We start from the raw sequence: 14,556 nt of genomic DNA on the forward strand, positions 1-14,556 counted from the left end.
CTCGGAATGTTTCCCGGGCCCCACATCTGAACCTCGCTGCCTGGAAAGCACCTGTTATTTTCAATTATTCTTCCTTTCTGGCAGATTCTTACTCATCCTGTAAAGTTCAGCTCGTTCAATGCATTCATACAATTTCCTCCTTATAATCATCCTACTTGTCTGCAGAAAAGAATCTCCAACCACCGTCCCAAGACTTGTGGTCAGCGTTCACTATGCTCCTTAGCGCTCTGAAACTGAGCCAGGCGTTTTCATTTTAGTTTTTTTCCAGCGAGCGACATTGTAGCTCTTTTCACGGAGAGAAGAAAACAATAAATACTAAGAGAGAGACCATGTCCACTCTAGGGAAGGAATATTGGAGACAGGAGAGGTGACAGGATTGGATCGAGGTAACAGGGCAGGCAGGAGGGTGGGGGTCCAGGGTGGAAGACAGACCTTCTGCCTCTGGCAGCGCAGGGTCTCACAGGAGCAAGCCACCGGGAGCCCTGGAGCTGGCGCAGCTCTGTCGTTACATTGTAACAAGAGCACTGTTACACTGTCGCACCGATAAGCACTGCGCTTTTTTTCAGAGCTCAGAGGCAGCGAGCAGGGCTTAGTTGGGGTCCGGCTAACGTTTCCTTCCGTGCCTCTAGGTTTCCCAGAGGAAGAGCACTCGCGATGCTACTAAATCACTTCGTCTTTCGGCGACCAGTGGGGACTGGAGCCGCACGCCTGAAACGCCAGCACTCGGGAGGCTGAGGCAGAAAGACTGCAAGTAAGCGCTCTGTCTCAAAATAAAAAATGGAGTGGGGATATAGCTCCGTGGAGTGGGGATGTAGGCCCTCCCAAGGAGGGCCTTGGGTTCAGTCTTCAGTACTGGGGCGTGGGGAAGAACGAAAAACAGGAAAGAAAATTGGGGTTTAGCCACCCCGCTCGGGAGACGCCTGGCTGACTCAATTGCGCGCGCTGGTCCCGTGTTCCCGGGCACCCGGGGCGGAGCCCAAGACCACGCCCCCGCGCGTTGATTGGCCCCTTCGAAAGAGGCGGCGGGGCTCCGGGGCGAACCCTGGGACCCCAGCGCTGCGGCGGTTGGCGGGGGCGTGTCGGCCGGCACAGATTGAGGGAGAGAGAAGCGGCCGTTCCGCGCCCGCGCTGGTGAGTGCTTTCCTGGTGGCCTTCTCCTCGCCTCGCCAACTCTCCCTCGCCTTCTTGGGCCTCCAGCGACTCGGCACGGCCTCAGCAGCTTTTGGGGTCTGCGGAGCCCAAGTGGAGGCTCTGCGGGGATTCGGAGCGGCGGACCGAGGGGCTCTGCGATTGGCCCGCTGCGGGGGGCGCGCGCTCCGATTGGCTGCTGGCGCCGTCACGGAGATGCGGCGCCCACCTTCTGCCCCGGCGACCCACAGGTGTGCGGGCGCAGCGGGCGCGGCGAGCGGCGGCGGAGCTGGGGTCCCCGTCCGCCCCGAGGGGCATCGGCCGGGTCCCGGGTCCCCAGTCCCAGAACCTAGTGCGGGGCTCCCCTGAATCCTCACGGCCGCTCTCGAGAGAAGAGCTGACACGGTCGTCTCGCCTTAGGGGAGGCTCGGCCCCTCCTCCGTTCGCGCCCTCCCCGGGTTCCTTAGGGCTCCGTCTCCCGCCGCAGGGCGGAAGTGAGGACTTTCCTGGAGACCTTGCGCAATCCATTCCCACCCGCAGGCCGCCTGGGGGAGGCTGGCCGACAGGGGCTTGAGATGCTCCGGGAGGCCGAGGAGAGCCAGCCGGCGTCCCATGCAGTCGCCCCCGTGCCTTGCTAGGCTTTTGGCATCCGGAGACCGAGCCTGCCGGAGGTCCGGCGCGCGGGACAAGTGGGCGGAGTAGGCGGCCCGCGCAGGCTTTCTGCAGCCTGGTCTGTGTCAAAGTCCGGGTTTCTGCCTTGCACGAGTGCAGAGCGTCAGCAACTGCTTTCTTAAAAGATAAGCAGGTTGTCGACAGCAGATTACCTGTCCTGACACGCAGGGAATTGGGAGCGGGTTCGATTCAGGGGACAACCGATGGGCAGCGGTGCACGTGGTCATGTGACTCATCAGTTTCCAGAACTCAGTAAAACTAACTGACGTTCAGCAATAGCTTTGAAATTCTTAAAAGTTGTACTTTCCTTTGAAAAATACTAAAAGAGTTGCTAAGCGTGTAGGATCTAACATCAGACTTTATTAGGTGTGTGGCCTTAGGCAAATTATTTAATCTTGCTAAGCCTACAGTTTCTAATCTGTAAAATATTAGTAATAATAGTTTCTACTCTGTTGATGTCAGGGTTGTTGTGAGAATTAAAGGAAATAATCCTTATGGGCGTGGTTGGCGCACACCAGTAATCCCAGTGCTGGGGAGGCTGAGGCAGGAGGGTCCGCAGTGAGTTAAAGACCAGCCAGGGCTACAAAATGAGCTCAAGGCCAGCCTGAACTGCATAGTTAGACCTTGTCTTAAAAAGAAGAAAAAAAAGACTCTAGACTAGTTTAGCACAGTACCTACCACAGTACCTTTTTGATTTGTGTGGTATTTAACTGAGATTGAAAATTAGCCACAAAAATGGAGAGAAGCAGAAGGTGAAGGCTGTGTTTGTAGTACTGGTTGTCACTGACTAATTATTCAGGTAAAGCACCTAAAATCATACCTGGAACATGATAAGGACTTGTGTTGCTGTTTGTCAAACATTATTACCTAGAATGTACCAGGTGCGGGGTTCTAGGTGCTTCACTTGTGTTACTGCTTAGTACTCCTGTGCTCCACGTGGTTTGTCTGCATTTCACAGACGTGTTTTGATGAGACAGGGTCTCACTAGATAGTGCAGGCTGGCCTTGAGCTCATTATGTAGCTGAGGGTGACCTTGAACTTGTGGCCATCCTCCAGACTCAGCCTTCCAAGTGCTGGGATTATAGGAGGGCTTCACCATGCCCAGCTTTTTAGAGATGTGGAGACTAACACTCAGAGAAGGGAAAGAACTTACAAAGTCCACTCAAAATTCAGTGCCGACTGCCTCACTCCAAGCAGCATCGAGGCTCTTTGCTATATCGCTACTTTTGCTTTATATCTCCGGCATTAGATGACTCCCCTGAAGTAGGTTGTGTGCATGGTCTGATTCAGTTCTGCTGAGGGAGAGGGCTTCTTATCAGTATTTGATTAATTTAGAAAGTAGTAAGAAATAACTTGCGGTAAGAGAATAATGTCAACAGCATGCATGTGACTAGTGAAAAAAAAAAACGAGTCCAATGATACGTAGAAATCAGCTCAGAAGTAATGCTCCCTAATGTGAAGTTCCTCACTTAGTTTTTGTTTATTCAGTTTTTGCTAAAAAGCCACTTTGTAATATCTTAGCATGTAAGAAGACAAAGAGAAACCTTCATTTGATTCAGTAGTTCTTTTGAGCCTGACTGTTGATGAAGAACCAACTTCATATATGCAGTATGTGTTTTCCTTGCAGTAGTGCATGCATGCGTCTTGCTTGTTATTGCTTTCCATGCATTGGTTAGATGCACCTTTGCACCCTGTGAAGCCGTGTGATGTGTCCTCGTGGAGAGGACGGGAGGTGGCGGGGTCTGTGAGCCGGTTTATCGCATAGTAAGTTCCTTAATGTTTACTTGGAAGTGTCATAGAGAAATGACTCAAGGTAATGATTAGGACATAGAGACAGCAATGACAATTGTTTCTTTAGTTTTTCTCCCAAAATCTCAAGCCATTTTCTCCACTTATTACGATGTTACAGACGATGTTACATTGTTTAATAGAAAGTTACTATACATTTCATGAATGAGTAACAAACTTCCAAAGACCTGCAGTGTGGCAGTTCCACTAGGTGTGTCTTTGCTGCAGACAGCATGGCAGGAATCTGTGGCATTCAGCTCAGCTATCTGGACCCTGCTGACGTGCTGGCCGGCAGCTAGCACTCAGCAGCTCGCTGTAGGCCAGCAGGCAGACTCGTACCTGTGGGAAGGGCCTCACTTCATGTGAAGTGTTAAGCATAAAGTCCTCATTTCCCCTGGTTATCTGACTTGTTTATGTGCACACACACACACACACACACACACACGAACACACCTACTTTTTGCAGTGCTAGGGATTGAATCCAAAACTCCACGCACGTGAAGTGAGTGCTCCACCCTGAGCTACACCCTTCCCCTTGACTTGTTCGTATTTTTGATCCTAAAAATAAAATAGGTTGTTGGAAAAATTAACTATGTTCAAATATTTTTTTATACATCCAGACTTTAGAAAAGCACTGTGATCTCAGTAACATTATGTCCACTGTTCTATTGGCTGCCTTGGTTTATGTAGTAGACACTTTTTGTATCAGGGCAGTGGCTCTGTCGGGGCAGTGGCTCTGTCTTATTCTTTTGGGTGGCTTAGTGAATCCAGTGTATGGACGTCCAACATACCAGTTAAGCTGTTTTCTCTTAATGACTATTAAATATTATTCTTACTTTTCTTTATGTGAGTGTATGTTTTGCTTATTTGTCTTTATATATATATATATATATATATATATGCAAACTGATTTTGAGTTTTTAAATTTGTGACCACAAAATTTTATTTATTTTGTATTAAAATTTTTTAATGTATTTAGTAAAGGGCCTATAGGGTCTACAGGGTCTATAGGGTCTTACTACATATATTGGACTCAGAGTGATTCTCCTGTTTTCAGCTTCCCAAGCGCTGGGATTACAGGCACACACTACCATGCTCACTCTCAAGGCAGGGCTGGCAGGTAGGCTGGGGATCGAATCCCAGCCTTTGTGTCTGCCTAAGCAGGCACTTTAATGCGCTGAGCTATCTGGCTGGCCCAATGACCATAAAATTTTATGACAAATTAAAAATTGTAGGTAATACAAAGTTAGGTCATTCAGATTGAATCAGTGCCAGGTACTGCAAGTGTCAGAGCCTGGCCCCTGGCACAGCTGACCTCTTGGATCTTGTACCGGATACCAGCCTCAGTTGTTCTTGTTTCTGTCTTGCTGAGCCCTCGGGTACACAAGGCTGCTCAAGTAACCTGCTACTACCTCAACCCATAATCATTATACATATTTTCTTTGGACTGTGGACGAGGCAAAATCTGTATCAATCCCATTCATGTAGATGATGATGATGATGATGATGATGATGATGATGATGTATTAATTATAAATGACAGTATCCGAATGCTCTCTACCTGATACCAGTCTACTAGTGATGTTTTGAGTGCTTTCCCTGCTCACAGCCTTTGCAAAAAGGCACAGAACTGTTCTTTCTTCTCTGGCTGACTCCTACCATTCTGCACATTTACGCTTTTCTTCTAGCAAATGATTTCCTTCGTTTTAAGTCCGCAGTAGGCGCCTGCTGTGTTCTCATTTGGAGTCTGTGCGTTTTCCTCCCAATCAGTGGCAGCAGTTTAACCTCACGCCTTCATTTGTGGCTCTGCTGTGTCCAGCCTTCTCCGCCAGTGCATCGGTTTGCAGGGGCAGTGGCGTGGCTGTTCTGTTCACCTGTGGGGCCGGCAGAGTGCAGGAGTAATGCTGCTGAGTGAGTGTTTCCCACATGAAGAGGTGGGTACAGCTCGGGCAGTGAAGAGCCCGGCAGGGAGGCTCCCGGAGCAAAGAGCCAGCGTTAGAAATAAATTCCCAAAGCCTCTTTCTAGCAGAGAGAATCTTAGGTACAAGTTCTGAGTTCTGATTCTGATGTGGGTATTTGAAGACTTTTACCTTCACTTATAGCCATATTTTTGTATTGGTAAAAGAAGCTATGTAAATTATGTTTAATGATGTGTAGTTTTAATTTGATAAATATATTAAATGAACTATAATTATGGCTGGCCATAGAATTATAATGACTCATTTATTAAGTGCTGGTTGTATGCCAGGTACTGTGTCTGTATCATCTCTAATTTTTATAGCAGCTGTATGAGGGAGGTGGTAATAGCCCTTTTCTTCAGATGAGAACAGCCAAGGCTTGGAAGGTTTACTACTTCCAGCTCGTGAATTAGATGCGTGCCAGCTGTGTCTCATACCTTCTACCACCCTGGTGTTTTTATGGCAGGTTATGTAGTTCACATTTAAAAATATATGCAACATGTTAGGTGTGGATATAGCATTTCTCTTTTCTCTGGTAGGCAATTGGAAAGTATCTGTCATAATCGCTTTGTGGGGTATTTTTTTGGGGGGCAGGTTCTCCCTATGTAATTCAAGTTGGTCTTGAACTCCCTCTGTAGAGCCCAAGTTGTCTGAGGATATTCCTGTCTCAGCCTGCTGAGTGCTAGGATTATAGGTGTGTAGCCCCATGCCCAGTTTAAGACAAAATTTTCAATGTGAGACTTATTTTTTTTTAAATAAGCAAGGTTATTTTTTTCCAACTTTTTCTAAATGAAACATTATAAATGTGGAGTGGTTTTTAACACATGTACAGACAGATAGTCCTGTATAAAAATACCTATGTTCTCACCACTTACCATGCTATAAAATATTTCTGCTCCCATCGAAAGAGCCCCTCTGCCTTTCTCCCAAATCTCCTCTTCCTCTGCCCAGCAGTCACCACTGTTCCCGCCTGGGTCCCTGTCTTACCCTTGTGGCCTGGGTCCCTGTCTTACCCTTGTAGCCTGGGTCCCTGTCTCACCCTTGTAGCCATGGGTCTCGCCAGTACTGGTGGCTGAGTGGTGAATGGATGGGCGAATCAGTGGCAACTAATGCTGTATTTTTCCTGATGAAGCTTGCTTAACTTCTGTGCTTTTTTGCTCTTCTTCCTGATTGAACGCAGGCTTGTATCAGAACGAGCCGTGCTACTTTGAATTCTCTCCATCGGCATGTGTGATAATGTGGAAGAGGAAGGAAAATGTGGTTGTTCTGTTACGCCTGGCTTCAGAGCCTACAGCCACAAGACTGAGGGTTGGTTCCACAGGGTGGCTTTCTCCTGTGGTCTAAGCCAAACTATGAAAAAGAGCCTCACTGTAACTAATCACTGTGTTATTTATGGTGGCGCCAACGACACATTTTAGGATGCAGGGGTGAGGCCCAAGTCCTGGCAAGCTTCTGGTGGGCGTGCACGGTCGGACGTTTCCCAAGAAGTGAATGTCATGCTTTCGATCTTTGCAGAGGTTTGTCTCAGGAGAGATCCCAGTGTGGTTAGCGTGTAGCTGAACTGGGAGTTCTTCCCCCAGCCCTGCCTTCTGTTGGTAAAGAGTCAAAGTAGACTTCCAAAAAGGGAGAAAGGCAAAAACAAATGCAAAAATGAGGCCCCTCCCCTGCAAGTACCAACTCAGACAATTAAGATGTGGCTCCAACAATAAGTGTTAAGGATTCAGTATAATTGATTTACGTGAAAAGATGAAGGCTGAGATGTTTTGGGACAGACAGAAATGATGAAAATAGGCATGAAAAGAAGGAATAAGCAAGCGTAGTGGTCTGGTGCAGACCAGGGCTGGAAATAACTAGGAAGCTACTCCTGTCGTCAAATGTCCAAGATACAAGAATGGTTTGGGAAGGGAATAGTGAGTGAATGGCCAGAAAACTGTACCACGTGAGCAATGGCCACACTGAGGAACGGATGCTTGACTACTATGTTGACTATATAATTTTCCAATAAAAACACACACAAGGTACTTAATATATGAGGGTATGTGATGAGGGTTCATTATAACTTATCTGAGTGGTCTTTAAAGAATTCCTCTTTAAAGATAATCTGGATGCTTACACCTTTGCCAGTTTAAAAGTAGTTCTTTCAGTTCCACAAGAATGGTTCAAGACTATGCATAAGACTTTTGCTAAAGTTCAAGTAACTGAGTATTGTTCACAAGTTCCTCGTTTATTTCATCCAACTGATTTTGCTGAATTTTCTGGAGAAGCACAGCGACCGAGCATTCCTGCGATGGGGCTTTGTGAATGTGTCACTGTTCTGCGTGTGTACACGCCTTATAATTTGGGCTCGCTTTTGTTCGGGGCTGGCAGTTCCAACTGTTACAGCTCTTGTCTGGTGATGAGGAACTCCATTTTCGTAGGGGCAGCTTCTTTGCTGCATTTTTAAAAAATGGACTCGGAAGCTTCTTACTGTGGATCTTTGTTGGGGACAAAGGATTATTTATGCTACAGGAAAATGTATTCCCTACTGAATTGGCTCGTGGGAAGCATAACAAGCTCGTTAGTAATGCACACTTGTACTTTGGCCTTTTGCTGTGGAGGAGAGAAGGAAAAACGACAACAGAAAGGACATTCTCTTGTCTTTTGCCTTCCCACAAAGCAAATGTGGTCCCATAGTAGGCCTTCGGTTAGGTTCAGCTCACAATCAACTTTGGTGCCCGGGGAGATGTTCCTGAGGAAGAATGGTGAGCTAGCCCTGCACATGAGGTGTGTCTGTTAGACCTGCAAGGAGAGGGCTGGCCAGATGGCTCAGCCGACTAAAGCGCCTGCTTAGGCAGAGCATGGCAGCCAGGTTCAATCCCCGGTGTGTTGTGCTAGCCCTGTCCTCGGGGTTTGCTGAGACTGCAGTTGAGACTGGGTGTGGTGGCGTGTGCCCGTAATCCCAGTGCTTGGGAGGCTGAAAATGGGAATCCTACAAGTCCAATCTACGTAGTGAGACCCTGTAGACCCTGTACTAAAAACATAAAAAATATAAAAAAAAAAAAAAAAAAAAAAAAAAAAAAAAACAAAAAAAAAAACGAAAAAAAACTGGGAGAACAGAACTTCTCCGTGGAAATTCTTGGCATTTTAGCCTCTTAGAAGTGGCTTTATTTTATTTTATTTTATTTTTTCTTAGAATGTTTCAATGGTGGTAAAACATAAAAAACATTAATTTATTGTGTTACTATAAGCAATCAATAACCTGGTTTTGTATATCCTACATGATTCTGAGGGTTTTTAAACCTTTCACAAAACATTAAAGAATTACATTCATTTAATTAAAGTTTTTCTTTCCTTGTGGTTTTCAATAGTAGTACCTAGAAGCTGAAATTGAGGGATTGTTTGTTTTTTAAAATTATTATAGGGAGGCATTGAATATTTTTGTTTTACAGTTAAAGTTGATAGTTTCTTTTATTACCTGTTGTCTAACACAAAAAGCTTGTGAATTTATACAAAGTCTGAGGGGCCGGGGATAGTTCAGTGGCACAGTGGCTGCCTGGCAAGCGCAAGGTCCTCAGTTAAATTCTTGGTTACCCCCCCCCCAAAAAAAGAAACCAACCAGCCAAACAACAGGAACAGCAACACCAAAACCCAAAGTCCATCCAAATAAGCTTGCATCATCTCTATGAAGATCAGATGAAAGATGCTTGAATTTCAGTTTAGTTTTATGTTATTTATGTTCATTTAATATTTATATTTTGTTCAGAGAGAAAAGTAGAATTCTAGGAGACTAGCAGAAGAGCTACACTGTGTTCTTAATTTTATCTTGCTGGACAGATACTTGAAGAATTGCTTTGATACCGGTGACAGAAACAGTGTATTGAAGTGTGGTTAGGGTTTTCCTCTTTCAAATGAGAAATATCCTGAGGAAGCAAGAGGTGAGGAGTCACTGTGGCTTCTCCGATAATCAGACTATCCTAACTTGAAGAGAATGTGTTAGGTTCGCGAACAGAAGAGCCAAGCACATCCCTAAATCGTGCAATTTGGGGGCACTAGGGAGTAGGGAAGCTTCATTGCCTGCTTGTTGATATATTATTTCTTTTTCAGAATAACAGTTTCATGTTTACCTAGATGACCATGCAGCCTGCAATTCAAGTAAGTATTTTTCTTGGGAAAAATATCTATTTACATTATGGATTAATATAATTAGTGGAGTACTACAATTATCGCCAAATGTTTTTATTGCACTAGAATTTTTAAATAGCACATTTTAATAATGGGTACTGTATTTTGACTTTCTAGTTCTAGGTTTTATTTTTAGGCTTGTATGCATGTTGACTATTTGGAAAAATCAGAACTCTCTTAGGGTTGGTGGGTGCATCTTATTATACCACCTTGAAAAATATTGAAATATTTTGTAGTTTTCCTCTCAATACTATTGAATATGTATTTGCAATTAAAAGAACTTTAAGTGAAAATAAATGTATGTATTTGTTTTTAATTTTAGATAATTGTATACATGCTCTGTGAATGCCTGGGTGTGAATAAGCATTAAAATGAGAAACGTGAAAGAGTGAAGTTTTTATTTTATGGTGCAGGAATGAGAAGAACCAGAATAATGTGATACTTGAGTGATTCCAGGGTTGCTAGTTGCTATTTCTCAAATCTCCCTTTTTTCTTTCTTTTGATATAAATAGAATCTGATCAGATTGTTAAAGATAAAAGTCACATTAAAGCCTGTAATCCCAGGCTTTCTTCTGGGATTACAGGAGACTAAAAACAGGAGGATCACTATAATTCTAAGCTAGGTAGTGAGACCTTGTACCAAAAACATTAAAAAAAAAAAAAAAAGTCACATTGAATCCCTATGCCTAGAAAGCTGCACGCACCTGCAAATGAAATGCATCGGAAAGACTTTCGAGTCAGACTTTAGTTCTGCCCCTTTGAGATCGCATCCTCCCTGTGTGAGTGTCTGCTCCCTCACTCCAGGCCGGGCCTAGCCGGCCCTGCGTGAGGTGGCACAAGCCCAGCACCTGCTGGAGCCGCACTCCCTGGACGGCGCCTCAGAACTGTGGCTGCCCTGACGGCCCGCCAGAATTATGCAGCTGTAAACCTCGGCCTCGAGCTTGTGTCACGAAAGCCTGCCCTTTTGTTCACTCTTTTCATTATTTTTTCAATTAAGAAAGAGAATGACAGACGAAGGCCAGCCTGAGCCACATAGTGAGACCCTGTCTAGGCGGAACGGAAAAGAAAACCTGAGGACGGCTCTCCTTACCCAGCGACCTGCTCAGTGCCGCTGCCCACACCCATCTGCTTTTCTAAGAGGCCTTTTGACACCTAGGGATCTGGCCGGTTTCCCAAAGCGCTTGGTCCTCCTCCATCTTCACATGTTCGGAATTCCTTTTACTTGGAACTATCTCTGCTCTGAGTCTTTCTCTACTCTGTCTTTATTGCAGCCCCAGCAGTTCATTAGTTTCCTGTCAGTTTTTTCCTTGATTCCTCCTAGAGCACTTTTCTCTGCCATATTGCATACATGTTTTTCTGATTTCTGCCTGAAGGGCCATTAATCTTCTCTTGATGTTTTTCATGGTTTCATCTTATGGGTCCATGAAATCTTCTCTGATCTGGATCCTACACACCTATCTTCATTAATTCTTTTCCAACACTCTTTCCCTTGATGTGTCTCATGGAGGTTTTTACCTTTCTCACTCAGGTGAGAACTTCCAAAGATTTTTACCTCATTCTTTGCTAGCTGGATTAGACAGCTAGTTATAAATGGATTAGACAGCTAGTATAAATGCCTTGTGAGAGGGGACAGCCAGCATCAACTGATTTCTTATTAATTTAATACACTGAAATGTCCTGTGTTGTTCTTCTGTGTCCTTTATTCTTTTTTCGTATCAAAAATCGAACTTGGGACCTTGCACTTGCCAGGCAGGCACTTGTGCCATTGAGCTATCTCCCCGGCTCTATGTTCTTTATTTTGATTACTAAAGAAACACACAATCCCAAAGCCAATGAGCAAGAATTTGTTGTTTCTTCTAACTTGTAGTCCTTTTCGAGAATCTGCTAAAAGCTTTGAACTTTTTCTGAGGAGCGGCTCTCTTCTGTCGGCATGCAGTGTAGCCTAAGTGTGAGCGAGCTCTGTAGATTGGCTGTAGATTACCAGTTTCTTCCATATGATGACTCTCAGCTGAGGGAACAACTTTCGTGTGTGCAGATTTTGTTAGGAACATCTAACTTTTTAACATTTACATGCTGTTGAGTGGCCCAAGGTATTATTAAGTCTTCTGCTTATAATAAGAGGGTAATGCAGCATGTCTTCCTTTCTCTCATGTGGCGGAAAGTAAGAAGGACTTCTGCTAATATTAGTTTCAAGGGTCACCATCAAGTTTCTTCAAACCACCCTCCTGACTTGTGCTCATCGTGTGTGTGTGTGTGTGTGTGTGTATGTGTGTGTGTGTGTATGTCCCAATAAAACTTTATTTAGAAAAATAACGGGGTAATATTTGGCCACATGGAGTTTACAGACCTCACACCAAAGAGTAATTCCGGCTTGTGTATCCCTGATCCGGAACTGGGTCTAGATAGCGCTGGTAGCACGATTTCCAAAATGTGGCCGGCACCTGGTGAAATCCCAAACATATCACAGAACAATTTTCTCTTGATTTATGCAGTGATTTAATCACTAGATCATTCATTGTCTATTAGAGCTGGCAGGAAAACAGTGCAGTCACATATGAGAAACAGTGTGGCTAGAGGCACAGGCAAGCATAATGGGCTTTCTTGTCACCTGTGAAATGCTCGATGGCACCAGGGGAGTTATGAGGACTGGGGACTTGTGGACAAACACGCATGCCTGCTTTGCCTGATTTTAGCTCAGGCACCTAGTTGAAGGACAGCAGCACATTGGATGGGCTGTAGTGTATGGCTGATGGTATGACGCACCTTGGCTCTGATGAGAGAGGCACTTGCTAGTGTCTATTCTAGTCTTTAATTATGTAACAAGTATTTTTCATTGAATACTGTGCACTGAGTGTATTATATTGAGTTCTAGGTTTATATGAAATAAAATGCTTATGAAGGAAGGAATTAGTAAATCTTTACTATATTCCCTTTAAAATCATTTTGAGAGAATTCTGGGAAATAAATAACATTTAGTATTTATCCTAGATGTTTATAGAATCCTCATATGTCTAGGAATTCATTTGCCGGTCTCTACCTGTACATAATTCTGGAAATAATGTTCCTCAGATTACTTATTTTTCACTTTGTTTTTGGGTAATCTTACTAGATTTCTTTCCTTCCTTCTGCATATCCTTGCAGTCATTTTCTTGCTTTGACTTCAGGACTTCTTTTTTAAAAGCACGTTTATTTCTTATCATAGAAGATTGGAAGCTGGTTCTTTATCTTTCCCCAAAGTTCATTTGGATTACATAAGTATTGCTTTGGCTTGTGATTTGGTATAGTAAGACTTCCCTCAACAAATCTCAATAAGTGCAATGAATTGTAAAGGGAAATATTTTCTGATTAAAAGCCAACAAAGGACTAGATTCACTACACTTTTTTAAATGCTTTGAAATTTTTAAACAAGCGTGCAGAGCAGTTGTTAAGTACAGTATGTTGGAGTTAGTTTGTTGCACTGCTTAAGTGGCCAGTCTACTGCTCCACAGAGAACTTCAGGATGTATTTGTTAAAACAAGGACATCTTCCTACACAAACACAATGAAATCGTCAGAATCAAGATGTTAACATCAGCACGTGTCTAAACTAAGCATTTGCTTCCAATTCAGTTATAATTTCCGAGCGCCATCTCAGTTTTGTGCCCATGTATGTAACGCGTGGCTTTATAGTTCATTGTTTGAGTACAGACACGGATTATGGCGACCCTGAGCAAAGGCTGCATCCATTCAGCTGATCGGCGTTTTCTTCAGGTGTGGTTTGGAGAGGATCTGCCGCTCAGTCCACGGAGCCCTCTGACTCCCAGACACGGGCCAGGATTGGCGGATGTTTGCCAGTATGATGAGTGGATAGCTGTGAGGCACGAAGCCACGCTGCTGCCCATGCAGGAAGACCTGTCCATCTGGCTGGCTGGTTTATTAGGTAAGGCTCGAAGATACCCCGCGCTCTGTTCTCTGATTCAACACATTTTTCTGTGTGTCAAAGGAGTGCTTGTTGCAGATGCCTGGGGACTCTAGTGAATGGAATAGTTAATCCTTGTTCTCATCAAGCTTGCATTCTGTCCAGTTGAGGAAATACCCGGATCCACCCAAAACTTGGGCTCTGTGATAGCAGAAAATTTGAAATTTAATTGAAAAGGACAGTAGCTTTCCATAATCCTTTCATTACTAACGATAAAATATTTTTTAGAAAGTACGTAGGTTTGTGGTGGGGTGGGGTGGTGCATGCCTGTAATCCCAGCTCTCGGGAGGCTGAGGCAGGAGGATCACTGTGACTTTGAAGCCAGCCTGGGCTACATGATTAGACCCTGTTTCAAAACAAAATGAAATGAAACACGTACAGAGGTCTAATTTGGCTTGGCTTTGTTTTGATTTTACTGTACCCCATGCTATGCCCCTTGCTCTTAGGTAAGCCGTGACAATCTGAGGGACAGTCGTGAAACTGAGGAGGCAGTGCCGGGTTAGAGAAAGTCGGGCATCGTGTCCGTTTTATTTTACTAGAGAGTATGATGAATGCCTGAGCTTTCTTCCCAGGAAACATTTCCTGTAAATATGGAATTTTGTATAGCCCAGGAAGGGTTTAATGAAAGAAACATCCTAAAGCTTATTTCTGGTCCTCTTAAGATAAGTAAACACATATGAAACACTGTAGTTGTATAGTATCAGTTTGGTAACTTTTAAAGTTTACTATTTAATCATATTTTAAAGAAGACATTTTAGAGGCAAAAAGTTGCCATTCTTTGGCAATTTGTATTGGTATTTTACTTTTAAATTGTAACAGTCCATCTTTTAAAAAGTCATGCTAGCAGCGCTGATTACACCCACCGTGAGGTGGAGGTGCGTGCGTAAGGCGC

General features: G+C 44.2%; 1 protein-coding gene across 2 annotated transcripts in view; it reads left to right on the forward strand.

Annotated features, from left to right (window-relative positions):
• The first annotated feature begins 1,078 nt into the window (after nucleotides 1-1,078).
• Nucleotides 1,079-14,556, forward strand: part of Gas2l3 (growth arrest specific 2 like 3) — a 35,406-nt gene continuing 21,928 nt past the window's right edge. Inside the window, exons 1-3 of one of the 2 annotated variants that reach the window (XM_023716761.1) lie at nucleotides 1,079-1,131; nucleotides 9,630-9,677; nucleotides 13,457-13,625. In XM_023716761.1, coding sequence (XP_023572529.1) covers nucleotides 9,654-9,677; nucleotides 13,457-13,625 — 193 coding nt within the window. In that variant the 5' untranslated portion in view covers nucleotides 1,079-1,131; nucleotides 9,630-9,653. The remainder of the gene's footprint in view (nucleotides 1,132-9,629; nucleotides 9,678-13,456; nucleotides 13,626-14,556) is intronic. The other variant, XM_023716766.1, reaches the window with a different exon arrangement.

The sequence above is a fragment of the Octodon degus genome, unplaced genomic scaffold, assembly GCF_000260255.1.
Source record: "Octodon degus isolate 3935 unplaced genomic scaffold, OctDeg1.0 scaffold00004, whole genome shotgun sequence".
NCBI classification, from domain to species: domain Eukaryota; kingdom Metazoa; phylum Chordata; class Mammalia; order Rodentia; family Octodontidae; genus Octodon; species Octodon degus.